This window comes from Cyanistes caeruleus, chromosome 5, assembly GCF_971803275.1.
Source record: "Cyanistes caeruleus chromosome 5, bCyaCae1.hap1.1, whole genome shotgun sequence".
NCBI classification, from domain to species: Eukaryota; Metazoa; Chordata; class Aves; order Passeriformes; family Paridae; genus Cyanistes; species Cyanistes caeruleus.
In genome coordinates, this window is record NC_141705.1 from 83,090,283 (window position 1) to 83,118,023 (window position 27,741).

At 40.5% G+C, this 27,741-nt stretch overlaps 1 protein-coding gene across 3 annotated transcripts; it reads left to right on the forward strand.

The window, feature by feature from the left end:
• The first annotated feature begins 2 nt into the window (after positions 1-2).
• Positions 3-26,927, forward strand: LOC147653336 (extracellular matrix organizing protein FRAS1-like). 3 transcript variants are annotated; one of them, XM_086890971.1, is made up of 6 exons: positions 3-194; positions 21,016-21,142; positions 22,534-22,748; positions 23,726-24,288; positions 24,455-25,065; positions 25,153-26,927. In XM_086890971.1, the coding sequence occupies exons 2-4, from the start codon at positions 21,136-21,138 to the stop codon at positions 23,960-23,962; spliced, it is 459 nt and encodes a 152-aa protein (XP_086747097.1). In that variant the 5' UTR covers positions 3-194; positions 21,016-21,135; the 3' UTR covers positions 23,963-24,288; positions 24,455-25,065; positions 25,153-26,927. The 3 variants fall into 3 exon arrangements, with proteins under 3 accessions (XP_086747097.1, XP_086747096.1, XP_086747095.1); XM_086890970.1 differs by lacking the exon at positions 3-194 and adding an exon at positions 19,759-20,206; XM_086890969.1 differs by lacking the exons at positions 3-194; positions 21,016-21,142 and having other exon boundaries at positions 21,149-22,748.
• Positions 26,928-27,741: the final 814 nt, after the last annotated feature.

A 27,741-nucleotide genomic window follows, 5' to 3' on the forward strand; every position in this document is an offset into this window, starting at 1 on the left:
CGCCGCTGCTCTCGCTCCGTTCTCTCCCCCTCGGCCCCCCCCCGGGCAATGGCGGAAACCCCAATGGCATCGGGACCCAACGGTCGCTCCCCGGCCCCGGGACCGAAGCAGCCCGAGGAGGCGGCTGCTCTGTGTGTCGGAACGGTGAGAGCGGGGGCCGGGACTGGGGCAGCTTATCAACCGAGTATATATTTGTAAGTATAAAGATGATCAAAATAGATATTAAAAAATATTGAAGAAAAAGGGGCTGCTTGGTTTTTATTTAGTTAGAGGCAGGGCTTTTAGATAAATAGGAAAAATACAAATAAATAAAATATTGAAAGAATGAATATATAAAGAAAAATATATACAAATCTATATATCTATAAATATATAGAGAAAAAAAAATATATATATATGTAGGCGTAAAAATAAGTAATAGAAATATATACATATATGTTGATTTATAATCTATAATATGATTTCTGTACGTATAGATGGCAATATGATATCTTTTAGGATATGTTATGTGTTTTGTATATCAAGAAGGTATATAAATATGATAAAAAATATATATTAAAATATTTTTAAATACCGTTTAAGATAAAGGGACTGTTTGGTTTTTATTAGGTTAGCTTCGGGGCTTTTAAATAAATACAACAAAAATAAAAACATAGAAATGTATAGTAAGTATATAAAGATATAGACGTATGTGCAACCAGAAAAGTAAAGAAATAGAAGTAATGCCAATATATACAAACAGATTTATATTTAATAGATATGTTATATATATTGATTTTATATATGTATTATATACATAATGAATATATATCATTAAAATGTATGGAATATATTTAATATATAATAACATACGTATACACGTTAAAATAATATATTTTGATACTTTATATATTGCTTGTCATATATAAATGAATATAGTATATAAATTTAAACATGTGTGGTGGAAATAGATGTTAATTTGTATTTTTTTTTTATTTTCATTGTTTTGGTATGTTTCTGGGAGGCAATCCTCCCCTTGCAGCTGCTGACAGCACGGAAAAGCTGTGTGCTTCGTGGTGTCTATTGCCCAGCTGGCAACGATTCCCTTGTGTTTGGTGCATTAAGTCACACCCAGCTGTGTGGGATGGCAGGTGAGCACATTGCCCGACCCTTTTAGCTTTTCTGGCTCAGGCACAACTTCCTTTCCTTTTGGATATGGAAAACAGGGAAGAGAGGGTAGTGTGACATTAGCACTAATTTCTAGCAGATTTTTAACTGCCCCTGATGCTCGTTCATCTTTGCAGTGTGGGTTTTCATGCTGACAAATCCTCTGCTTTGCCTTCTGCTCACAGTCAGCTGGGCCCTTTATTGAACAGATTTATCTGCTACAAGGCTACGCAGAAGGATGGAAAGGAGGAACACAGGGGGGAAAAAAAATAGATTCAAGGCATAGAGAAGGTAGCCGGTTTATTTGTATGACATGTAGCTTTTTTAGGATGTTTTGTTCTTTATATGGCGTTAATTTCAAAGAGAAGCCTGTGAACTTTGTGTTCCCCTTTTGGGGCTGGTTCTGGGGTAAGGGGGAAACACGAGGCCTAAGCACCTCTGGCTTATCTGTCCAAGGATCTGCCTCAGTTGTGGCTCCCATCCTTCTGAAGGACTCTTCAGCGCAGTGAGTTACCTTCTATAACTATTCATTGTTGTATTGTTGTTGTGAGACCTCATTGCTGGGTGAGAGGACCAGGGGAAATGAAAGGCTGTATGCCACTGTTACTTCATCACTGAATTCTTGCACTCTGTTAAAATCAAAACAAAAGGGATTTACACTGTCAGAAACACTTAACTGTAAGTTAAGGTAAAGGTCACAGTGCTAAAACCTAAGAGCAGATAGGGTTGAGCTCCTTTGTCTTCCCTCTCCGGCAGCTTTTGTGACTCCTGCCTCCAAGGTATCATCAGCTATCCCCTGGATCTTGCAGTGGAAGAGATGCTGAACCACCAGCTGTTCCATATTCTACACCATGTGTCTTTTTACCATGCTCCTCTGAGAAGCATCTCTCCCGTCTCTGTTTCTTTGCAGACCAGAAGGGATAAACTGGGATTCCTTTGTTCTTTTGCCTGTTAATAAAAAGGCCGCTTGTGGCTGTGTGCAGTGGCAACTGCATCACAGAATCTTAGAGGTGATTATTCACAGGTTAAGGAAATAATTCCTTTTTTTGTCACTGCTGCACTGAATTTCATAGGCGTGTCTGTGGCTTGATGCCTAAGATATTTAAAGCAGGTTTTATTCTTACAGGGGTTTTGCACACTAAAGTGTCTGCCCAGGTTTTGTTTCCAAAAGTGAGGTATAGTGCTGGGTGTTTAATTTGGTATGTTACTTGTTCTGTTGTGTAAATAACTGCAGCTCCCTCCCTGTGCCTGTGTATTGCAGGGGCAAGCGAGCGCTGGTTATAAAGGTGGCGATAATTAGGAAGAAGCTGTTTAAGCTTGGATAAATGTTTAGAGATCATTGCTTAGGGTACTGCATAGATGTACCAGAAGGAACTGCACCCTGGAAGTGCTGTGTGTCTGAAACCGACTGCACCTGCTCAGTTTTAGCTCCTCTTTCTGACTCTGACTCTGCTCCTATTCCGACAGACCCGTCCGAGCCTGGCGTTCGCTACAGGCCTCCGCGTGGTGGGAGATGAGTCTAGGAGGAAATACCTTCAATCCACAGACGAGGCAGAAAGGACTCAGTACAAGGAGGACTGGACTCAGATGAAGGTAAAGTCCTTAACAGTCTATTTCTTCCCCATAACAAGTACTTCATTAGTGCATTCCTGGCCGTGTGCTGCAGGGCACGTTGGAAGTTACACGTGAGCGACGCTTCCGCTCGCGTCGAGGCGCACGCACGCGTTCCTCGTGCACCTTCTCCCTGCCTGACACGAGCTAACAGAGTCTGCCGAGGTGTGCCTGACCGGTTGTGAGGGCCAGATCTTTGTTGCCCTCATTTCAGTGAAGGAAACTGGAATTCCTTCTTGTATTCAGCACCACGTGTGGGTGTAAAGTTGAGCTGCCACGTGCCAGTTGAGAGCTGATTTGGTCAAGGAGAGGAATTCTTGCCTAGGAAGATTTGGCACTCCAGTTTCTCTTGCATGGCAGAGGCCACCCGAGATCGAAATGTTGCTACAAGTGTCCCGAGCTATTTCCAGTACGTACTTAAAAATGTCTGTCTGCAACTGGAGCGATTCTGTGCCTTATCCAGAGATGGTGCATTCTGGCTTTTCAGCGTGCACAGTGACGCTCCCGAGTTTTAAAGTGTCGATCTTTCTCTCGTAGGTTAAGATGGGCACAGCTCTAGGTGGCCCATAGCTTGGGGTTCATCTCAGAAGGAGGGACTTCATTTGGTCACAGAGAAGACGTGCCTTCCCTGCAAGGAGCAGCAAAGATAATGCACAGCCTCTCGGAGAGGCTTAAACTTGAGTAAATTTTTGTAGCCACTGATGCTGTTGAGGAAGGTACGTGGATTGCAGTCACCTGAGGATTGGTAACTTTTGACAGTGAGTGCAGCACTTGCCAGTGGCTCCCCTCCCTGGCTGCCGTGCTGTGGGTTTTGGCAGCTGCATTGTAAAATTTGTTGGTAGATTTTGGAGTCGCTTCCCCTGTAAGCGTTCAGCCAGGGTTCCCTTTAACAAACACACTGTGTGGCAGCAGCGCGTTGCTCTTCATAAAATAGAGATAAATTTCTGTGCTTCCTTTTTTAAGCAACTGAACTGCTCAAGAAACTGCTGCCCGAGATGGTGAGGTTTGAAGCCTCTCTGGAGGAGCTGGAACTCTCTAAGGACGGGGGCTCGTGATTCACCCGTAGATTTGCGCACATGCAATGTAGCAAACCTGACTTTGATTTCAGCCAAAGCTTAATGTCACTGTCAGAAAACTGAGTATGATTTTTGGCCCATAGTTGTTTACGAATGGTGTAAGCCATTATATAATCAAGTATATCATTGAGATGTGTCTAGTAGATGTATTACGGTTATAGTGTGTGTGTGTGTGTGTGTGTGTGTGTGTGTGTGATGATTTCATTATCATACCATTTCACTGAACAGTCAAGTTCATTGGAGTGAAATCTGATTACTTGCATTTTAAAAACTTGCCCACCCCAACCCTTTTTGATTTTTTTTTCACAGGTATTTTATAGGCATATTTCAACATTTTCCTTCCTAATCCACGAGTAAAGGGAGATGTTGGGATTTGATCCAAAAGATCTTACAACCGATTTTGTGGTGAAACAGAGAAAAACCGTGAGCAGCCAACTCACTGGAAACCTGTATGTTAAACGCAGAGAAGCACAAAGTGTTTGATGCTGTTAGAGTTCAAAATAACAAGGAAAAATGGTGGGGAATTTACCTGCCTTGGAACAAAGTATGACCCCATCCCAATACTCTCAGCTCCCGCTCCCCTTCCAGCGTGGCTGTGACCCGGGCTGGCCGTACCGCTCGGTGTCTCTGGACCTCACAGCATTTCTACGTGGCTGCTGCACCCGGGTCCCCAGCACGTCCTGCTCTGGCCGCCTTCCCCGAGCGGTCCCACGTGCACCAAGCGGGTGCTACAGACCACAGGGGCCTCTTGGCTGCAGAGCTGGGTGATGGGAGACAACAAAGCAATGCCCAGGATGCAGCTGTTCAAGCCAGCCTCGCCTCACGGAGCATTTCTTTCTCACCTGTCCATGGTTCTCTCTCTGTGTGTGTCTGTGCTCCTTTTTAAACTGCAGGGCTGGGAGGCCTGGCCATTCCACCGGGAGTGCTCACCCTGGGAGCACCAGTGTCTACCTTGGGAGGAAGCAAGCTGCCACCAGAATAAAAGCAGGGTGGAGCTGCTCCCACTCCAAGGCAAGAGCCTGCAAGGCCCATCCTTTGGGGAGTCGTCTTTTGTGTGAAGGCACATTGTCTAGCAGAGGAAGAGGTTGGTACCTGGTGGAGCAGGGCCAAGATTCCATTTTCCCCAGGCAGCTCCCTCCTCTGCCTGCTGTAGCGCTGGCCAGGGCTGGGAGAGGAGGGGGAGTGTGTTCAGCACTGCTGCTGGAACGGAGTGGCCCTCTCAGGAGGATCCCGGTTGCTTCAGGACCTTGCTTTTGCACTGGTTTGTGTCCACAAAGGAAAGGCATGCAGAAGGCAGCACCATCACCCCAGCCCTGTAGTCTGGACCTAGAAAGGCTTCCAATAAAGCCAGGTGCTGCTGTCCAGGGCAGTTGGAGTTGTTCTGTGCCTTCTTTGGGGGGGAAGAGCAAAGGCTGAGGGGGACGGGGTGGAGACTGGGGGGCTCCCGTGTCCCTTGGGGCACGCCGAGGTCCCCGCCAGAGGGAGGGACACGCTGCGCTGGAGGAGCAAGGTGAGCGGGGAATGGGGAGGGCTGGTGCTGGGTACCCTTGCCCAGAGGGGACCCCGAGCTGCCAGGAAATTCCCTGGGAGGGCTGGGTGCAGAATCCAAAAACCTGTGGAGTTGTTCTGGTTTTTACGGTAGCTATTGGCAAGGGACAGGAATTGACCTCTCCAAATCCCCTTGGAAAGGAACCCCCTCTCTGTGCACTCCGTCGTTAGGGTTTTGTTATGTCAGGAACGGCTTAGGGTTAAGAAAGTGGGTTTTGTCTTTCCACCTCTTACTTCCCTGTAAAATGGGAGTGTATAAAACACATGTGTGCATCCCTGAGGTATTAAAATGCACCGAGAGAAATTTCTGGGCCTAAGGTCCATAGAGACGAGCGCGTCCTGCGCTCGAGGTTGAGTAGGGATTTACATTTTTGTCATTCTGACCTGTTAGCTGAAAGAATTGGGAGAGTTTCCAAGAGAAAGAAATGCAAATTTCAAAAAGCAGAATGTTAGAAAGAGAAATATATAAATGTATACATGTAAAAAAAAATATAGGGAAGCTAGGTAGATCTATATATAGAGAGAGAGAGCCATAAAAAAGAAAGAAATACAAGTAATCCAAGTCTACACAAGTAGATTAATATTCAGTATGAAAACTATATGGATAGATGCTAATATAATATATTTTAATATCAGTTCTGTATGATATCTCTGTGTATAGATAAAGAAGATCAATATGATAGACATAAATATTACAAAAATTTAAATGTAGGGTCCTTTTGTAATTTATTTGGATAGAGGCATGGCATATAAATGAATAATACAGAAATGAAAATATACACATCTATAAGAAAGAAATAAATATAGGGAGATAGATAGATAGATAGATAGATAGATAGATAGATAGAGAAAGAGAGAGAAAGATAGAGAGATATAGCCATAGAAAAGAAATAAACACAAATTTTCTATATCTAGACAAGGTGGTTAATATTCAATATGAAAAATATACGGATAGATGGTAATGTATTTTAATATCTGTTGTGCATTATATCTCTGTGTGTATAAATAAAGAAAATCAATATAGAAATAGATATTATAAATAGGTATAGGGAGATATATATATATAGAGAGAGAGAGCGCCATAAAAAAGAAGTAAATGCAGATAATCTAAATCTAGAAAAGTCGATTAATATTCAGTATGAAAACTATATGGATAGATGCTAATATATTTTAATATCAGTTACGTCTGATATCTATGTGTATAGATAAAGAAGATCAATACGATAGAAATAAATATTACAAATATTTAAATGTAGGGTCCTTTTGTTATTTTTTTGGATAGATGCATGGCATATAAATGAATAATATAGAAATCAAAATATACACATCTATAATAAAGAAATGTATATAGGGTGATAGATCGGGAGATAGATAGATAGGGAGATAGATAGATAGATAGGGAGATAGATAGATAGATAGATAGATAGATAGATAGATAGATAGATAGACAGAGAGATAGATAGATAGATAGATAGATAGAGCCATAAAAGAAGAAATAAATACCAGTAATCCAAATCTGGACAAGTAAATTAATGATCAGTATGAAAACTATATAGATAGGTGGTAATGTACTTTAATATCTGTTATGCATTATATCTGTGTGTATAAATATAGAAGATCAATATTATAGAAAAATATATTAATTTTTTTATACAAGGGGCTTTTCTTTTTTTATTTAATTAAAGGCATGGCATTTAAATGAATAATATAGAAATGAAAATATACACATCTATAAGAAAGAAATATATGTAGTGAGATAGATAGATAGATAGATAGATAGATAGATAGATATAGATAGATAGATAGATAGATAGATAGATAGATAGATAGATAGATAGAGCCATAAATGAAGAAATAAATACCAGTAATCCAAATCTGGACAAGTAAATTAATGATCAGTATGAAAACTATAGGGATAGATGGTAATGTACTTTAATATCTGTTATGCATTGTATCTGTGTGTACAAATATAGAAGATCAATATTATAGAAATAGATATTAAAAACAGTTAAAACAAGGGTTTAATTGTTTTTTATTTGGTTAGAGGCTTAGAGGAAGGGCTTTTAAATGATTAATATAGAAATGAAAATATACACATCTATAATAAATAAATAAATATAGGGAGATATATCTATGTATAAATTGAAATAAAAACCAAAAAACCCCCAAGTAATCTAAAACTAGACAAGTAGATTAATATTCAATATGAAAAATATATGGATAGACGTTCATATATTTTTATATTGATTATGCATTATATCTATGTGTAAAAATATAGATTAATATGATAGAAATAAATATTAATTACATTTAAATTGATGAGTTCGGTGGGAGAAATGCAGCACTCAATATGAATGATCAGCAAGTCTCGTTTATTGATAACTCTAACACCACTTATATAGCATCAATAATTAGGCTCATACATAGTGCAAAAAGCAAGCTCATTATTGGATACTTCATTTAAGGTCAACTCCACCTAATTCTACATTCCTGTGATCGCTCATCTATGCTGAATTCACATTCTTCTGATCACAGCGTCCTGCTCTCAGTTAACAGCTATCACCAAGGCCTTCCTGACTTTGCAACATCTCACACCAACTGTACTCTATTGTCTAATTCTTTCCCAGCTAACTGCTGCATGGGAATATGACCTTTGCTCTCTAGCCATTCCTCTATAATTCCCCTGTTTTCTTTTTGTACTAACAAAACTGTAGAAGTAGCCTTTTTTACCATGTTTTGCAAGCATTGCAGTATGCAAGGAATAAACAATAACACAATCACAATGATCAATATAACAACAATTGCCATTTGTGCCAAATTTTTTAACCAACCTGTGAGACCTAGGGATTGAAACCATTCCTCTAAAGGATTTGTTTCTATGGTTAATTTTTTCATATTGCTCTGTAGTTGTTGAAGACGAGCATAAATAGACATTGAATGATCAGAAAGATTCATGCAACACATCCCATCAAAATCCTCACAGCCATGGCCTTGTGCTAATAGCAAAAAATCAATAGCAGCTCTATTCTGCAATACAGCATGCCTAACACTGTTCATATCCGAAAGCAAATCAGACAAAACCTTTGATGTAATATTAAACTGTTTTCCTGTTTATTTAAACTTTAATATCTGTTATGCATTGTATCTGTTCGTACAAATATAGAAAATCAGTATAATAGAAATAGATATTAAAAACAGTTAAAACAAGGGTTTAATTGTTTTTTATTTGGTTAGAGGCTTAGAGGAAGGGCTTTTAAATGATTAATATAGAAATGAAAATATACACATCTATAATAAATAAATAAATATAGGGAGATATATCTATGTATAAATTGAAATAAAAACCAAAAAACCCCCAAGTAATCTAAAACTAGACAAGTAGATTAATATTCAATATGAAAAATATATGGATAGACGTTCATATATTTTTATATTGATTATGCATTATATCTATGTGTAAAAATATAGATTAATATGATAGAAATAAATATTAATTACATTTAAATGAAGGGGTATTTTGTTTTTTATTTGGTTAGAGGCAGGGCTTGCTAAGTTTCGATGGGGGGTGGGTTTTGGGGCGTTCCTCGGAGAAGAGTTTTTGGAAGGGGGTTGCACACGTGGTTTCTTGCCTCGCTTCTCTGCACGTGAGCTGTGCGGCAGTGCTGCCGCCGTGTGGGCACAGAGCGGTACTGCAGCTGTGCGCCGAGGCGGGCGGGGCCGGGCCGAGCGGGGGCCGAGCAGGGCCGAGCCGATCCGAAGCGGAGGGGGCCGAACCGAGCCGCGGCAGGCCGGAAAAAGCCGAGCCGAAGTGGGACGGAAAGAGCCGAACCGAAGTGGGCCGGAAAGAGCCGAACCGAGCCGAGCCGAGCTGCGTCGGGCCCCCCCCCCACCTCCGGAGCCGGCCGGGAGGACCCCGGCAGAGGCGTTGACTGGTTAATATTCAATATGAAAAATATACGGATAGATGGTAATGTATTTTAATATCTGTTGTGCATTATATCTCTGTGTGTATAAATAAAGAAAATCAATATTATAGAAATAGATATTATAAATCTTTCAATCAAGGGAATTACTGGTTTTTATTTGGTTACAGGCATGGCCTTTAAATGAATAATATAGAAATGAAAATATACACATCTATAATAAAGAAAGAGATATAGGGAGATATATATATATAGAGATAGAGCCATAAAAAAGAAGTAAATACAGATAATCTAAATCTAGAAAAGTCGATTAATATTCAGTATGAAAACTATAAGGATAGATGCTAATATAATATATTTTAATATCTGTTATGTATGATATCTATGTGTATAGATAAAGAAGATCAACATGATAGAAATAAATATTACAAATATTTAAATGTAGGGGCTTTTTGTTTTTTATTTATATAGAGGCATGGCATTTAAATGAATAATATAGAAATGAAAATATACACATCTATAATAAAGAAATGTATATAGGGTGATAGATATGGAGATATATAGATAGGGAGATAGATAGATAGATAGATAGATAGATAGATAGATAGATAGATAGATAGATAGATAGATAGATAGAGCCATAAAAGAAGAATTAAATACCAGTAATCCAAATCTGGACAAGTAAATTAATGATCAGTATGAAAACTATATAGATAGATTGTAATGTACATTAATATCTGTTATGCATTGTATCTGTGTGTTTAAATATAGAAGATCAATATTTTAGAAAAATATATTAATTTTTTTAAACAAGGGGCTTTTCTTTTTTTATTTAATTAAAGGCATGGCATTTAAATGAATAATATAGAAATGAAAATATACACATCTATAAGAAAGAAATATATGTAGTGAGAGAGATAGATAGATAGATAGATAGATAGATAGATAGATAGATAGATAGATAGATAGAGAAAGAGAGAGAGAGAGAGATAAAGAGATACAGCCATAGAAAAGAAATAAACACAAATTATCTATATCTAGACAAGCTGGTTAATATTCAATATGAAAAATATACGGATAGATGGTAATGTATTTTAATATCTGTTGTGCATTATATCTCTGTGTGTATAAATAAAGAAAATCAATATTATAGAAATAGATATTATAAATCTTTCAATCAAGGGAATTACTGGTTTTTATTTGGTTGCAGGCATGGCCTTTAAATGAATAATATAGAAATGAAAATATACACATCTATAATAAAGAAAGAGATATAGGGAGATATATATATATAGAGAGAGAGAGAGAGCCATAAAAAAAAGTAAATACAGATAATCTAAATCTAGAAAAGTCGATTAATATTCAGTATGAAAACTATATGGATAGATGCTAATATAATATATTTTAATATCAATTATGTATGATATCTATGTGTATAGATAAAGAAGATCAATGTGATAGAAATAAATATTACAAATATTTAAATGTAGGGGCTTTTTGTTTTTTATTTGTATAGAGGCATGGCATATAAATGAATAATATAGAAATCAAAAGATACACATCTATAATAAAGAAATGTATATAGGGTGATAGATATGGAGATATATAGATAGGGAGATATATAGATAGATAGGTAGGTAGGTAGATAGATAGATAGATAGATAGATAGAGAGAGAGAGAGAGAGAGAGAGAGAGCCATAAAAGAAGAAATAAATACCAGTAATCCAAATCTGGACAAGTAAATTAATGATCAGTATGAAAATTATATAGATAGATGGTAATGTACTTTAATATCTGTTATGCATTGTATCTGTGTGTATAAATATAGAAGATCAATATTTTAGAAAAATATATTAATTTTTTTAAACAAGGGGCTTTTCTTTTTTTATTTTTTTAAAGGCATGGCATTTAAATGAATAATATAGAAATGAAAATATACACATCTATAAGAAAGAAATATATGTAGTGAGAGAGAGAGAGAGAGAGATAGATAGATAGATAGATAGATAGATAGATAGATAGAGAGAAAGAGAGAGAGAAAGAGAGAGAGAGAGAGATAAAGAGATACAGCCATAAAAAAGAAATAAACACCAATTATCTATATCTAGACAAGCTGGTTAATATTCAATATGAAAAATATACGGATAGATGGTAATGTATTTTAATATCTGTTGTGCATTATATCTCTGTGTGTATAAATAAAGAAAATCAATATTATAGAAATAGGTATTTTAAATCTTTCAATCAAGGGAATTACTGGTTTTTATTTGGTTACAGGCATGGCATTTAAGTGAATAATATAGAAATGAAAATATACACATCTATAATAAAGAAATAGATATAGGGAGATATAGAGACAGGGAGAGAGAGAGCCATAAAAAATAAATAAGTACAGATAATCTAAATCTAGAAAAATCGATTAATATTCAGTATGAAAACTCTATGGATAGATGCTAATATAATATATTTTAATATTAGTTATGTCTGATTTCTATGTGTATAGCTAAAGAAGATCAATATGATAGAAATAAATATTACAAATATTTAAATGTAGGGTCCTTTTGTTATTTTTTTGGATAGATGCATGGCATATAAATGAATAATATAGAAATGAAAATATACACATCTATAATAAAGAAATGTATATTAGGTGATAGATCGGGAGATAGATAGATAGGGAGATAGATAGATAGGGAGATAGATAGATCGGGAGATAGATAGATAGATAGATAGATAGATAGATAGATAGATAGATAGATAGATAGATAGATAGAGGGAGAGAGATAGATATAGCCATAAAAAAGAAATAAACACAAATTATCTATATCTAGACAAGGTGGTTAATATTCAATATGAAAAATATACGGATAGATGGTAATGTATTTTAATATCTGTTGTGCATTATATCTCTGTGTGTATAAATAAAGAAAATCAATATTATAGAAAGAGATATTATAAATCATTCAGTCAAGGGAATTACTGGTTTTTATTTGGTTACAGGCATGGCATTTAAATGAATAATATAGAAATGAAAATATACACATCTATTATAGGGAGATATATATATATATATATAGAAAGAGAGCCATAAAAAAGAAATAAATACAGAAAATATACACATCTATAATAAAGAAATAGGTATAGGGAGATATATATATAGAGAGAGAGCCATAAAAAATAAATAAGTACAGATAATCTAAATCTAGAAAATTCGATTAATATTCAGTATGAAAACTATATGGATAGATGCTAATATAATATATTTTAATATTTGTTATGTCTGATATCTCTGTGTATAGATAAAGAAGATCAATATGATAGAAATAAATATTACAAAAATTTAAATGTAGGGGGTTTTTGTTTTTTATTTGGATAGAGGCATGGAATTTAAATGAATAATATAGAAATGAAAATATACACATCTATAATAAAGAAATGAATATAGGGAGATAGATAGATAGATAGATAGATAGATAGATAGATAGATAGAGCCATAAATAGAAATAAGTACCAGTAATCCAAATCTGGACAGGTAAATTAATAATCAGTATGAAAACTATACAGATAGATGGTAATGTACTGTAATATCTGTTATGCATTATATCTGTGTGTACAAATATAGAAGGTCAATATAATAGAAATAGATATTAAAAACATCTAAAACAAGGGTTTAATTCTTTTTTGATTTGGTTAGATGCTTAGAGGCAGGGCTTTTAAATGATTAATATAGAATTGAAAATATACACGTCTATAATAAAGAAATAAATATAGGGAGATAGATAGGGAGATAGATAGATAGATAGATAGATAGATAGATAGAGAAAGAGAGAGAGAGATATATAGCCATAAAAAAGCAATAAACACAAATTATCTATATCTAGACAAGGTGGTTAATATTCAATATGAAAAATATACGGATTGATGGTAATGTATTTTAATATCTGTTGTGCATTATATCTCTGTGTGTATAAATAAAGAAAATCAATATTATAGAAAGAGATATTATAAATCATTCAGTCAAGGGAATTACTGGTTTTTATTTGGTTACAGGCATGGCATTTAAATGAATAATATAGAAATGAAAATATACACATCCATAATAAAGAAATAGATATAGGGAGATAAAGAGAGAGAGAGACAGAGAGCCATAATAAAGAAATAAGTACAAATAATCTAAATCTAGAAAAATCGATTAATATTCAGTATGAAAACTATATGGATAGATGCTAATATAATATATTTTAATATCAGTTATGTCTGATATCTCTGTGTATAGATAAAGAAGATCAATATGATAGAAATAAATATTACAAATATTTAAATGTAGGGGCTTTTTGTTTTTTATTTGGATAGAGGCATGGCATTTAAATGCATAATATAGAAATGAAAATATTCACATCTATAATAAAGGAATGTATGTAGGGTGATAGATTGGGAGATGTATAGATAGGGAGATAGATAGATAGATAGATAGATAGATAGATAGATAGATAGATAGATAAAGAGAGAGAGAGATATATAGCCATAAAAAAGCAATAAACACAAATTATCTATATCTAGACAAGGTGGTTAATATTCAATATGAAAAATATACGGATTGATGGTAATGTATTTTAATATCTGTTGTGCATTATATCTCTGTGTGTATAAATAAAGAAAATCAATATTATAGAAAGAGATATTATAAATCATTCAGTCAAGGGAATTACTGGTTTTTATTTGGTTACAGGCATGGCATTTAAATGAATAATATAGAAATGAAAATATACACATCTATAATAAAGAAATAGATATAAGGAGATAGAGAGAGAGAGAGAGCCATAAAAAAGAAATAAGTACAGATAATCTAAATCTAGAAAATTCGATTAATATTCAGTATGAAAACTATATGGATAGATGCTAATATAATATATTTTAATATGAGTTATGTCTGATATCTCTGTGTATAGATAAAGAAGATCAATATGATAGAAATAGATATTATAAATCTTTCAATCAAGGGAATTACTGGTTTTTATTTGGTTACAGGCATGGCATTTAAATGAATAATATAAAAATGAAAATATACACATCTATAATAAAGAAATAGATATAGGGAGATATATATATATAGAGAGAGAGAGAGAGACATAAAAAAGAAGTAAATACAGATAATCTAAATCTAGAAAAGTCGATTAATATTCAGTATGAAAACTATATGGATAGATGCTAATATAATATATTTTAATATGAGTTATGTTTGATATCTATGTGTATAGATAAAGAAGATCAATATGATAGAAATAAATATTACAAATATTTAAATGTAGGGTCCTTTTGTTATTTTTTTGGATAGATGCATGGCATATAAATGAATAATATAGAAATGAAAATATACACATCTATAATAAAGAAATGTATATAGGGTGATAGATCGGGAGATAGATAGATCGGGAGATAGATAGATAGGGAGATAGATAGATAGATAGATAGATAGATAGATAGATAGATAGATAGATAGATAGATAGACAGAGAGATAGATAGAGAGATAGATAGACAGAGAGATAGATAGATAGAGCCATAAAAGAAGAAATAAATACCAGTAATCCAAATCTGGACAAGTAAATTAATGATCAGTATGAAAACTATATAGATAGATTGTAATGTACATTAATATCTGTTATGCATTGTATCTGTGTGTATAAATATAGAAGATTAATATTATAGAAAAAGATATTAATTTTTTTATACAAGGGGCTTTTCTTTTTTTATTTAATTAAAGGCATGGCATTTAAATGAATAATATACAAATGAAGATATACACATCTATAAGAAAGAAATATATGTAGTGAGAGAGATAGATAGATAGATAGATAGATAGATAGATAGATAGATAGATAGAGCCATAAAAGAAGAAATAAATACCAGTAATCCAAAGCTGGACAAGTAAATTAATGATCAGTATGAAAACTATAGGGATAGATGGTAATGTACTTTAATATCTGTTATGCATTTTATCTGTGTGTACAAATATAAAAGATCAATATTATAGAAATTGATATTGAAAACAGTTAAAACAAGGGTTTAATTGTTTTTTATTTGGTTAGAGGCTTAGAGGCAGGGCTTTTAAATGATTAATATAGAAATGAAAATATACACATCTATAATAAATAAATAAATATAGGGAGATATATCTATGTATAAATTGAAATAAAAACCAAAAAACCCCCAAGTAATCTAAAACTAGACAAGTAGATTAATATTCAATATGAAAAATATATGGATAGACGTTCATATATTTTTATATTGATTATGCATTATATCTATGTGTAAAAATATAGATTAATATTATAGAAATAAATATTAATTACATTTAAATGAAGGGGTATTTTGTTTTTTATTTGGTTAGAGGCAGGGCTTGCTAAGTTTCGATGGGGGGTGGGTTTTGGGGCGTTCCTCGGAGAAGAGTTTTTGGAAGGGGGTTGCACACGTGGTTTCTTGCCTCGCTTCTCTGCACGTGCAGGGGCGCCCCCCCGCCCGCCCCGGGCTGAGCTGTGCGGCAGTGCTGCCGCCGTGTGGGCACAGAGCGGTACTGCAGCTGTGCGCCGAGGCGGGCGGGGCCGGGCCGAGCGGGGGCCGAGCAGGGCCGAGCCGATCCGAAGCGGAGGGGGCCGAACCGAGCCGCAGCAGGCCGGAAAAAGCCGAGCCGAAGTGGGACGGAAAGAGCCGAACCGAAGTGGGCCGGAAAGAGCCGAACCGAGCCGAGCCGAGCTGCGTCGGGCCCCCCCCCCCCACCTCCGGAGCCGGCCGGGAGGACCCCGGCAGAGGCGTTGACTGGTTAATATTCAATATGAAAAATATACGGATAGATGGTAATGTATTTTAATATCTGTTGTGCATTATATCTCTGTGTGTATAAATAAAGAAAATCAATATTATAGAAATAGATATTATAAATCTTTCAATCAAGGGAATTACTGGTTTTTATTTGGTTACAGGCATGGCCTTTAAATGAATAATATAGAAATGAAAATATACACATCTATAATAAAGAAAGAGATATAGGGAGATATATATATAGAGATAGAGCCATAAAAAAGAAGTAAATACAGATAATCTAAATCTAGAAAAGTCGATTAATATTCAGTATGAAAACTATAAGGATAGATGCTAATATAATATATTTTAATATCTGTTATGTATGATATCTATGTGTATAGATAAAGAAGATCAACATGATAGAAATAAATATTACAAATATTTAAATGTAGGGGCTTTTTGTTTTTTATTTATATAGAGGCATGGCATTTAAATGAATAATATAGAAATCAAAAGATACACATCTATAATAAAGAAATGTATATAGGGTGATAGATATGGAGATATATAGATAGGGAGATATATAGATAGATAGGTAGGTAGGTAGATAGATAGATAGATAGATAGATAGATAGATAGATAGATAGATAGATAGATAGAGCCATAAAAGAAGAAATAAATACCAGTAATCCAAATCTGGACAAGTAAATTAATGATCAGTATGAAAACTATATAGATAGATTGTAATGTACATTAATATCTGTTATGCATTGTATCTGTGTGTATAAATATAGAAGATCAATATTTTAGAAAAATATATTAATTTTTTTAAACAAGGGGCTTTTCTTTTTTTATTTAATTAAAGGCATGGCATTTAAATGAATAATATAGAAATGAAAATATACACATCTATAAGAAAGAAATATATGTAGTGAGATAGATAGATAGATAAATAGATAGATAGATAGATAGATAGATAGATAGATAGATAGATAGATAGATAGAAAGAGAGATACAGCCATAAAAAAGAAATAAACACAAATTATCTATATCTAGACAAGCTGGTTAATATTCAATATGAAAAATATACGGATAGATGGTAATGTATTTTAATATCTGTTGTGCATTATATCTCTGTGTGTATAAATAAAGAAAATCAATATTATAGAAAGAGATATTATAAATCCTTCAATCAAGGGAATTACTGGTTTTTATTTGGTAACAGGCATGGCATTTAAGTGAATAATATAGAAATGAAAATATACATATCTATAATAAAGAAATAGATATAGGGAGATATATATATATATAGAGATAGAGCCATAAAAAAAAAGTAAATACAGATAATCTAAATCTAGAAAAGTCGATTAATATTCAGTATGAAAACTATATGGATAGATGCTAATATAATATATTTTAATATCAATTATGTCTGATATCTATGTGTATAGATAAAGAAGATCAATGTGATAGAAATAAATATTACAAATATTTAAATGTAGGGGCTTTTTGTTTTTTATTTGTATAGAGGCATGGCATTTAAATGAATGATATAGAAATCAAAATATACACATCTATAATAAAGAAATGTGTATAGGGTGATAGATATGGAGATATATAGATAGGGAGATATATAGATAGATGGGTAGGTAGATAGATAGATAGATAGGTAGATAGATAGATAGATAGATAGATAGATAGATAGATAGATAGATAGATAGACAGAGAGATAGATAGATAGATAGAGAGAGCGAGCCATAAAAGAAGAAATAAATACCAGTAATACAAATCTGTATTACAAGTAAATTAATGATCAGTATGAAAATTATATAGATAGATTGTAATGTACTTTAATATCTGTTATGCATTGTATCTGTGTGTATAAATATAGAAGATCAATATTTTAGAAAAATATATTAATTTTTTTAAACAAGGCGGTTTTCTTTTTTTATTTAATTAAAGGCATGGCATTTAAATGAATAATATAGAAATGAAAATATACACATCTATAATAAAGAAATAGATATAGGGAGATATAGAGACAGGGAGAGAGAGAGCCATAAAAAATAAATAAGTACAGATAATCTAAATCTAGAAAAGTCGATTAATATTCAGTATGAAAACTATATGGATAGATGCTAATATAATATATTTTAATATTAGTTATGTCTGATTTCTATGTGTATAGATAAAGAAGATCAATATGATAGAAATAAATATTACAAATATTTAAATGTAGGGGCTTTTTGTTTTTTATTTGGATAGAGGCATGGCATTTAAATGAATAATATAGAAATGAAAATATACACATCTATAATAAAGAAATAAATATAGGGAGATAGATAGATAGATAGATAGATAGATAGATAGATAGATAGAGCCATAAAAAAGAAATAAATACCAGTAATCCAAAGCTGGACAAGTTAATTAATGATCAGTATGAAAGCTATACAGATAGATATACAGATAGGTAATGTACTTTAATATCTGTTATGCATTATATCTGTTCGTACAAATATAGAAAATCAGTATAATAGAAATAGATATTAAAAACATTTAAAACAAGGGTTTAATTGTTTTTTGATTTGGTTAGAGGCTTAGAGGCAGGGCTTTTAAATGATTAATATAGAAATGAAAATATACAGGTCTATAATAAAGGAATAAATATAGGGAGATATATCTATATGTAATTTTAAATAAAAACCAAAAAAAACCAAGTAATCTAAAACTAGACAAGTAGATTAATATTCAATTTGAAAAATATATGGATAGACGTTCATATATTTTTATATTGATAATGCATTATATCTATGTGTATAAATATAGCTCAATTTGATAGAAATAAATATTAATTACATTTAAGTGAAGGGGTATTTTGTTTTTTATTTGGTTAGAGGCAGGGCTTGCTAAGTTTCGATGGGGGGTGGGTTTTGGGGCGTTCCTCGGAGAAGAGTTTTTGGAAGGGGGTTGCACACGTGGTTTCTTGCCTCGCTTCTCTGCACGTGCAGGGGCGCCCCCCCGCCCGCCCCGGGCTGAGCTGTGCGGCAGTGCTGCCGCCGTGTGGGCACAGAGCGGTACTGCAGCTGTGCGCCGAGGCGGGCGGGGCCGGGCCGAGCGGGGGCCGAGCAGGGCCGAGCCGATCCGAAGCGGAGGGGGCCGAACCGAGCCGCAGCAGGCCGGAAAGAGCCGAGCCGAAGTGGGACGGAAAGAGCCGAGCCGAAGCAGGACGGAAAGAGCCGAGCCGAGCCGAGCAGCGTCGGGCCCCCCCCCACTCCGGAGCCGGCCGGGAGGACCCCGGCAGAGGCGTTGACTCCAATGCCTGCCGCCGCAGGTGCGGCCGCCGCCCAGCTACGGAGCCGCTGCGCCCCGCCGCCATCGTCCTCGCCCCGGGAAAGGCGGCGGACAATCGGGCGGAGTGCTCGGAGTCGGTCGGCGTCGGCAGGTTTTTCGTTCAGGCAAGTAAGTTAGACAGACGCGTTGAGAGCAGCGGGGGCCTTAATCTTGCCTCAACAAAGATGGCCGCACAGCCGGAAGTGGCTTCAGCCACAAGAAAGATGGCGGCGAGGAAGGGCGGAAGTGACGTCACGCCACGCACAAGATGGCTGCCCGATCGAGGCTGCCTTGACCTCCCAAGGATGGCGGCCAAAAAGGCGGGAAAATGGAAGGACCCCGGGCGGTGGGTGCGTGCGATTTACTGCCTGACAAACACCCCGGCGCCGACGCCGCTCCGGCGCAATTTTCCGCGGCTTTTCCGGCCGTGCGGACACGGGCTGTGCGCTCGGCGGCGCCGGGGCCGGGCGCCAGCAGGTCGGGCGCCGACAGGCAGCGGTGAAGACGCCTCTCTCTGCCGGGGTCCTTGCCGCGGCCGCGTTCTGGGGCTTCTGGCACTCGCGACGACCCGTACCTCGCCGCCGCTGCTCTCGCTCCGTTCTCTCCCCCTCGGCCCCCCCCCGTGAAATGGCGGAAACCCCAATGGCATCGGGACCCAACGGTCGCTCCCCGGCCCCGGGACCGAAGCAGCCCGAGGAGGCGGCTGCTCTGTGTGTCGGAACGGTGAGAGCGGGGGCCGGGGCTGGGGCAGCTTATCAACCGAGTATATATTTGTAAGTATAAAGATGATCAAAATAGATATTAAAAAATATTGAAGAAAAAGGGGCTGCTTGGTTTTTATTTAGTTAGAGGCAGGGCTTTTAGATAAATAGGAAAAATACAAATAAATAAAATATTGAAAGAATGAATATATAAAGAAAAATATATACAAATCTATATATCTATAAATATATAGAGAAAAAAATATATATATATATGTAGGCGTAAAAATAAGTAATAGAAATATATACATATATGTTGATTTATAATCTATAATATGATTTCTGTACGTATAGATGGCAATATGATATCTTTTAGGATATGTTATGTGTTTTGTATATCAAGAAGGTATATAAATATGATAAAAAATATATATTAAAATATTTTTAAATACCGTTTAAGATAAAGGGACTGTTTGGTTTTTATTAGGTTAGCTTCGGGGCTTTTAAATAAATACAACAAAAATAAAAACATAGAAATGTATATTAAGTATATAAAGATATAGACGTATGTGCAACCAGAAAAGTAAAGAAATAGAAGTAATGCCAATATATACAAACAGATTTATATTTAATAGATATGTTATATATATTGATTTTATATATGTATTATATACATAATGAATATATATCATTAAAATGTATGGAATATATTTAATATATAATAACATACGTATACACGTTAAAATAATATATTTTGATACTTTATATATTGCTTGTCATATATAAATGAATATAGTATATAAATTTAAACATGTGTGGTGGAAATAGATGTTAATTTGTATTTTTTTTTTATTTTCATTGTTTTGGTATGTTTCTGGGAGGCAATCCTCCCCTTGCAGCTGCTGACAGCACGGAAAAGCTGTGTGCTTCGTGGTGTCTATTGCCCAGCTGGCAACGATTCCCTTGTGTTTGGTGCATTAAGTCACACCCAGCTGTGTGGGATGGCAGGTGAGCACATTGCCCGACCCTTTTAGCTTTTCTGGCTCAGGCACAACTTCCTTTCCTTTTGGATATGGAAAACAGGGAAGAGAGGGTAGTGTGACATTAGCACTAATTTCTAGCAGATTTTTAACTGCCCCTGATGCTCGTTCATCTTTGCAGTGTGGGTTTTCATGCTGACAAATCCTCTGCTTTGCCTTCTGCTCACAGTCAGCTGGGCCCTTTATTGAACAGATTTATCTGCTACAAGGCTACGCAGAAGGATGGAAAGGAGGAACACAGGGGGGAAAAAAAATAGATTCAAGGCATAGAGAAGGTAGCCGGTTTATTTGTATGACATGTAGCTTTTTTAGGATGTTTTGTTCTTTATATGGCGTTAATTTCAAAGAGAAGCCTGTGAACTTTGTGTTCCCCTTTTGGGGCTGGTTCTGGGGTAAGGGGGAAACACGAGGCCTAAGCACCTCTGGCTTATCTGTCCAAGGATCTGCCTCAGTTGTGGCTCCCATCCTTCTGAAGGACTCTTCAGCGCAGTGAGTTACCTTCTATAACTATTCATTGTTGTATTGTTGTTGTGAGACCTCATTGCTGGGTGAGAGGACCAGGGGAAATGAAAGGCTGTATGCCACTGTTACTTCATCACTGAATTCTTGCACTCTGTTAAAATCAAAACAAAAGGGATTTACACTGTCAGAAACATTTAACTGTAAGTTAAGGTAAAGGTCACAGTGCTAAAACCTAAGAGCAGATAGGGTTGAGCTCCTTTGTCTTCCCTCTCCGGCAGCTTTTGTGACTCCTGCCTCCAAGGTATCATCAGCTATCCCCTGGATCTTGCAGTGGAAGAGATGCTGAACCACCAGCTGTTCCATATTCTACACCATGTGTCTTTTTACCATGCTCCTCTGAGAAGCATCTCTCCCGTCTCTGTTTCTTTGCAGACCAGAAGGGATAAACTGGGATTCCTTTGTTCTTTTGCCTGTTAATAAAAAGGCCGCTTGTGGCTGTGTGCAGTGGCAACTGCATCACAGAATCTTAGAGGTGATTATTCACAGGTTAAGGAAATAATTCCTTTTTTTGTCACTGCTGCACTGAATTTCATAGGCGTGTCTGTGGCTTGATGCCTAAGATATTTAAAGCAGGTTTTATTCTTACAGGGGTTTTGCACACTAAAGTGTCTGCCCAGGTTTTGTTTCCAAAAGTGAGGTATAGTGCTGGGTGTTTAATTTGGTATGTTACTTGTTCTGTTGTGTAAATAACTGCAGCTCCCTCCCTGTGCCTGTGTATTGCAGGGGCAGGCGAGCGCTGGTTATAAAGGTGGTGATAATTAGGAAACAAGGCCTCCATTCTTGGTCTCGGGCTGTTTCAAATGGGGAGGGATCAGTGTCCTGACTTCTCTCCCTCAGAGGCAGGGTTCCTAGACGAGGTGACCCAGGACAGCTTCGTGCTGGGCCCGGGCTACGACCGCCCCTACCAGCTGGAGCCCGCGGTGAGGGAGCCCAAGAGCATCCAGCTGTACCAGCACCTCAACCTCAAGAGCTGCATCTGGACCTTCGACGCTTATTACGACATGACCGAGTTAACTGATGTCTGTGGGGGCTCTGTCACCGCTGACTTCCAGGTGAGAGGCCCATCCAGAGCTCTCCAGGTATCCCAGATCTCTCTCAGTTCTCAGGCACAGCTCTGCCGTGTGTGGAGCTGCTGCTCTGCCCTGCACAGGTGGAGCGTGGCTTTCCCCCCACCCTCACCTGGAAGAAAACAGTGCTGTGTGCATTTATTTCATTTATTTTCCATTTCATTCATTTTCCATTTATTTTATTCTCTAAATCTTCAGAGTGCCTGGAAAATACTGTTTTTTTTAATGTAGGGCCGTACTGGAAATACAAAACGTTCTCAGCTGGGCTCCCTTTTATAAGTTTGACTGTGTTCTCGGCCAATAGAAATGAGCAGAGGCAGCTCAGGCCATGCTCCACAACATGGGATATTTTGGCTCATTCCCTAATTAAGAGACCAGAAGCCAAAAATGTTCCTCTAGAAACGAGTGGCTTTCCCTGTTTGGGGTGTCTCACTGTCCTCTCCTGGCTGCGTTATCCACGTGCAGCCCACTCCATCTCCCCCAGGCTCTCCCATTAAATTGCTTGGACCAGCATCATCTCTCTTAATTCCTGCCAGCCTGGAACTAGTTCATGAAGTTTCCTTTTATAGCTCCAATTGTTTGCACAAACCCAGAGGAGCCGCCTGGCCGGAGAAACTGCCCAGTGGAGCATGTGGAGCCTGGCCCCAGCCAGGCTGGAACATCTCCTCGAATTCTCCAGGGCCTGCAAAGTACAGCTGCACTCTGCAGATAATAAATGGAGAGCTCTGGGAGGCCTGAGCAAGCAGAATTGCTCATTTTTAATTCACAGCCTTGGAAATCAGGGGGGTTTTGAGGTGAAATTGTGCCCAGAGTTCCTTTGTCCCATGGTCCCAGGGAGCCTTAGCACTGCCCCCGCATTACAACGCCGGTTTGTCTGAGGTACCTGCACGTAAAAAACGTCCAGAGTCACCTCTGACTTCACTGCAAGGCGCATAACCCCCTTTCTGGGGTTTTATTGCCAGGTAAGGGACTCTGCTCAGTCCTTCCTGACAGTCCACGTCCCTCTCTACGTGTCCTACATCTGTGTGACGGCACCGAGGGGCTGGGCTTCCCCGGAGCACCGCAGCGAGATGGAGTTCTCCTCCTTCTACGACACCGTTCTCTGGAGGACAGGTGAGCCTGAGGCGCTCCAAGGGCTATGGAAGAAGTGGTTCCTTCATGTTTTCCCCTTAGCTCCTGCACTGCCCCCAGAGTCCTGAGGGAGCGGGGAACTCGGAATATTGCCTTCCTCTGTGCTTGCGGGGGGCTTAGGCAGCCGGTGGCTGACGGAGGGAGCGTGCAGCTGGCTCACTGGAGGCTGATCCCAGCTGAACCCTGCCTTGTGGAGGTGTCCCAAGCGCTTCTGGGGCTGGCAGAGCCCAGCAGAGGAGAGCGAGGGTGCTGTGTGGGCTCCCAGTGGCGCTTGCTGTCCTTGCAGGGATCCAGACGGACAGCGCGCTCTCGGCCTGCCTGCAGATAATCCCCATCTACATCCGCGAGGACGGCCGGCCGGTCATCGAGTTCAAGACGCAGGCCAAGTTCAGAGGTGAGGGCAGCGATCCTGGCAGGGACACAGAGCAGGGTCACACAGAGCTCTGCTCTGACGGCACAGGCAGCGGAACGAGTCCCCGTCCCCGCCGGGAGCCCCTCTGCCCCTGCGAGGTGGGGCCTCTCCGCGCTCTGCCTCCCGTCACCTCCTTGTCCTCCCCCAGGGCTGTTTGTCATGGAGCACCACAGCCTGCCAGGTGTCAGGTCCTCTTTGGTAACTCCAGAGCACCTGGGAGGCATCGAATTTGCCCTGCAGCTGCTGTGGAGCGCTCAGACTTTTGATTCTCCCTACCAGCTCTGGAGAGCAACCAGCTCCTACAACAGGTGAGGGCTGGGGGTGCAGTCCCCTCCAGCAGCTTCCCCCACAGCACCACGTTCTCCCTGGCACCCCTCCAGCAGCCACGCCAGCAATAGCACGGAATGCTCAGGAGCTTGGTCAGAGCTGGAGCACCGTTGTACTGCGAGAAAAATCAGCTCAGCCTCTTGGAAAGGAATGTTTCCAGCAGTGCGGCCTGTGGATAGACTGATCCCAGAGTCACACTTGTCCCTCGGGGACTGCTGGATGACATTGCTGGGGCAAGGGAGAGGTGCTGCCCTGGGTGAAGAGCTTTGAGCTGTGCTTGGTGGCTGCAGGGTCTTCTGTCTGTTCCCAGGAAGGATTACTCTGGAGGATACACCATCTTCCTGATGCCCTGCACGGTGCAGCCCACGCCGCCGTGGGCAGAGCCTGGAGCCAAGCCCCTGCCCTGCCCTGCCCGGCTCACGCTCCCGAGCGGTAAGAGGGCAGGAGGGCAGGCTCGGCCCCTTTGGGGTGCACACCCGTCCAAACCTCATCTCCCCTTTGTTTCCTTCCTTGTCCCAGTTGCAGGTTTTTGATCCCGATCGCCTTCCGGCAGACAAACCGCCCACTTCCAGTTGTTTACTCCCTGAACACAGAGTTTCAGCTCTGTAACAACGAGAAGGTTTTTCTAATGGACCCCACCAAATCGGAAAGGTCTCTGGCAGAAATGGATTACAAGGGGGCTTTATCCAAGGGTAGGATTTACCTCTCCTCTTCTGCCTGTGCCCAGCATTTCTGCTTTCACAGCTTCCATTCCCTGGAGAGGAAAGGGCAGAACCCACGTGTAGCTTTGCCTCTTCTACAGCAGTAATTGACATCTTACAGCCCTGTGAAAGAACAGCGTGCTCTGGCACCGCGTTTTGTCACTCCCACACACCGAGCCCTTCCCAAACAACCCCAACCCTTCTGAACACGGACACTTGGCTCTGGCAGCGTTTTCCTGCTTGGGAAATTTCACCTTCCCCTCTTTGTCCCGACCTCCCCCCGGGCAGATCCTGTACCGGCGCGTGCTCTGGCCCCCCGAACAAAACCTCAACGCCGCTTACAAGCTGCAGCTGGAGAAGGTCTACCTGTGCACAGGCAGGGCTGGCCACGTGCCCCTCTTCGACCCCACGGGCACCGTCTACAACCAGGGGCCCCAGTACGGCTGCATCCAGCCCCACAAGTACCTGAAGCACCGATTCCTCCTCCTGGTGAGTGCTCTGCTCCTGCTTCTTCCCGTTTGGGATTTGCTCTGGCAACCGGCAGGCGGTGGCTGCAAAGGGATGAGGAAGGGAGCCCGTGGGGGATGTTTTGTGCTGCTGCTGCTGCTGCTGCTGCCAGCTGTGAACACCAGATCAGTTTTCCCCCACCCTTTGAGTGTGTTCCTCAATCGGTGCCCACGTGTACGTGTGGAGATGGGGCATTCGGACTAGATCCCTGACACAGGTGTTTGGTGGGGCTCTGGCTTCCAGCCTCCCTTGGGAAAGCAGACAGCATCCCTCACCACACTTCTCTGACTTTCCAGCACCGAAACCAGACAGAAGTGACGGGTAAGTATTTCCACGCTGTGCCTTTTGACTCTGCCCACTTTGCTTCCCAGCTGTCCGAGTTCCACTCGGTGAGCAGCATGCCCGGAGTTGATGGATTTACTCTCAAGGTGGATGCTCTCTACCAGGTATGGAGTACCCAGTGCTTTTGGTAGCCCAAAATGGACTCCTCTGTCCAGGACCTCCCGAACACTTGGTGAATTGTAGACTCTGGGCCTTCACACTTCACCTCTGATACAAGAAATGAAGATGAGGATGTTAGTCCCGTAATTTCATTTTTTTTTCCCCTGAGGCACTCATGAGAAAGCTCTTTAAAAACACTTTATTCGTGTTCCTGAAGGAATTAATGCCATTGCAAAGGCAGGACACCTCGCTGGGTGGTGCGTGCTCCCGAGGAGCTCCCCTTGAACAGCGAGGTGGAGCTGCCCCGGGGCGCCCCGAAGGCGGCGGGCGGCCGCTGCTGCACCGTCAGGAACCTTCATCCACCGAGGGACAGCGGCGGCCTCTGCCAGGGCCAGGGCCAGGGAAGTGAAGCAGGTGCACTTGCAAGTCATACGGGTATTTTTTTAGTCTGGTGAGGAGGGGCAGCTGTCAATTCCCCCTGCTCCCGTCTTAGCGACTGCACCGCCGCCCTTCCTCCGTGCTGCTCCAGCTCTCCCGGGCTTAACTGGGCAGGGTGGCGAAGGCATCTGCCACCCCCGTGAGCCAGCCGAGGAGCAGCCGGGTTCCTCGTTGGCCTCCGGAAGAGAGTAAAGCTAAAATACAAAACCCGCTGTGATCGGGGTGTCCCTTCTTGCGCCGCCCCGCCGGTCTCCCTCATTCCCCTGGGGCGCGGCGGGCCGGAGCCCCACGGAGCTGCTGCGCCGGGGAAGGGAAGGAGGGAGACGCGGGCGCCCAGCTCGGCTCGGGCCCCGCCGCGGCCTCGGGGCCGGCGGAGCGGGGGGCCCGGGCCGGGAGCGCTCCGGGGCTGCGGGACCGGCCGGGCCCAGGCGGGGGCGCCGCGTCCGAACCGGGACCCGCAGCGCTCCCGCAGCCGGCGCCGCCCTCCCGCCGCGATGCCGAGCCCGGGACCGAGCCCGATCCGCCCCACGGGGGAGAGGCGGCACCGCCCGGGACCGCAGGGCGGACACCCGCAGGACCCGAACCCCCGCATCCCGGCTCCGGCTGTGGGCTCCGTCACCCGCTTTCGGTCAGCCCCGTCCCGGCATCGCGGCAGGAGGGGGGAGTCGAGTCCCGGCGAGGGAGTGCCCAGTCCCCCCGGCCTTGTCTCAACCCCAATCCGGCCGTGCTCCGCCGCCCCCGAGACCCGCCACCCGGGGCCGGCCGGGGGAGAGGCGGCACCGCTCCGCCGGCGGACACCGGCAGGACTCTGCCCCGCGGCAGACCCCGTCCCGAGCCGCGGCCCCGCCGCAGCGCGCAGGGCTCGGAGCGGAGCCCGCCGGGAGCAGCCCCCGGGCCGGGGCTCGCCCGGCGCCGAGCGAGAGTCCCGGGCCGGCGGCACGGGGGGCGGGGCCGCATGAGGAGCGGGGCCACGGGGCACAGCCCGAGCGCGCCTGGGAACTGCCGGGGGGTCCCTCGGGCG

Bases quoted from the DNA above. Each gene is read 5' to 3' on its own strand.
- LOC147653336 (XM_086890969.1), top strand. From the start codon at position 22,497: ATGGGGAGGGATCAGTGTCCTGACTTCTCTCCCTCAGAGGCAGGGTTC. The intron at 22,749-23,725 runs GTGAGAGGCCCA...TTTTATTGCCAG, and splicing joins CTGTCACCGCTGACTTCCAG to GTAAGGGACTCTGCTCAGTC.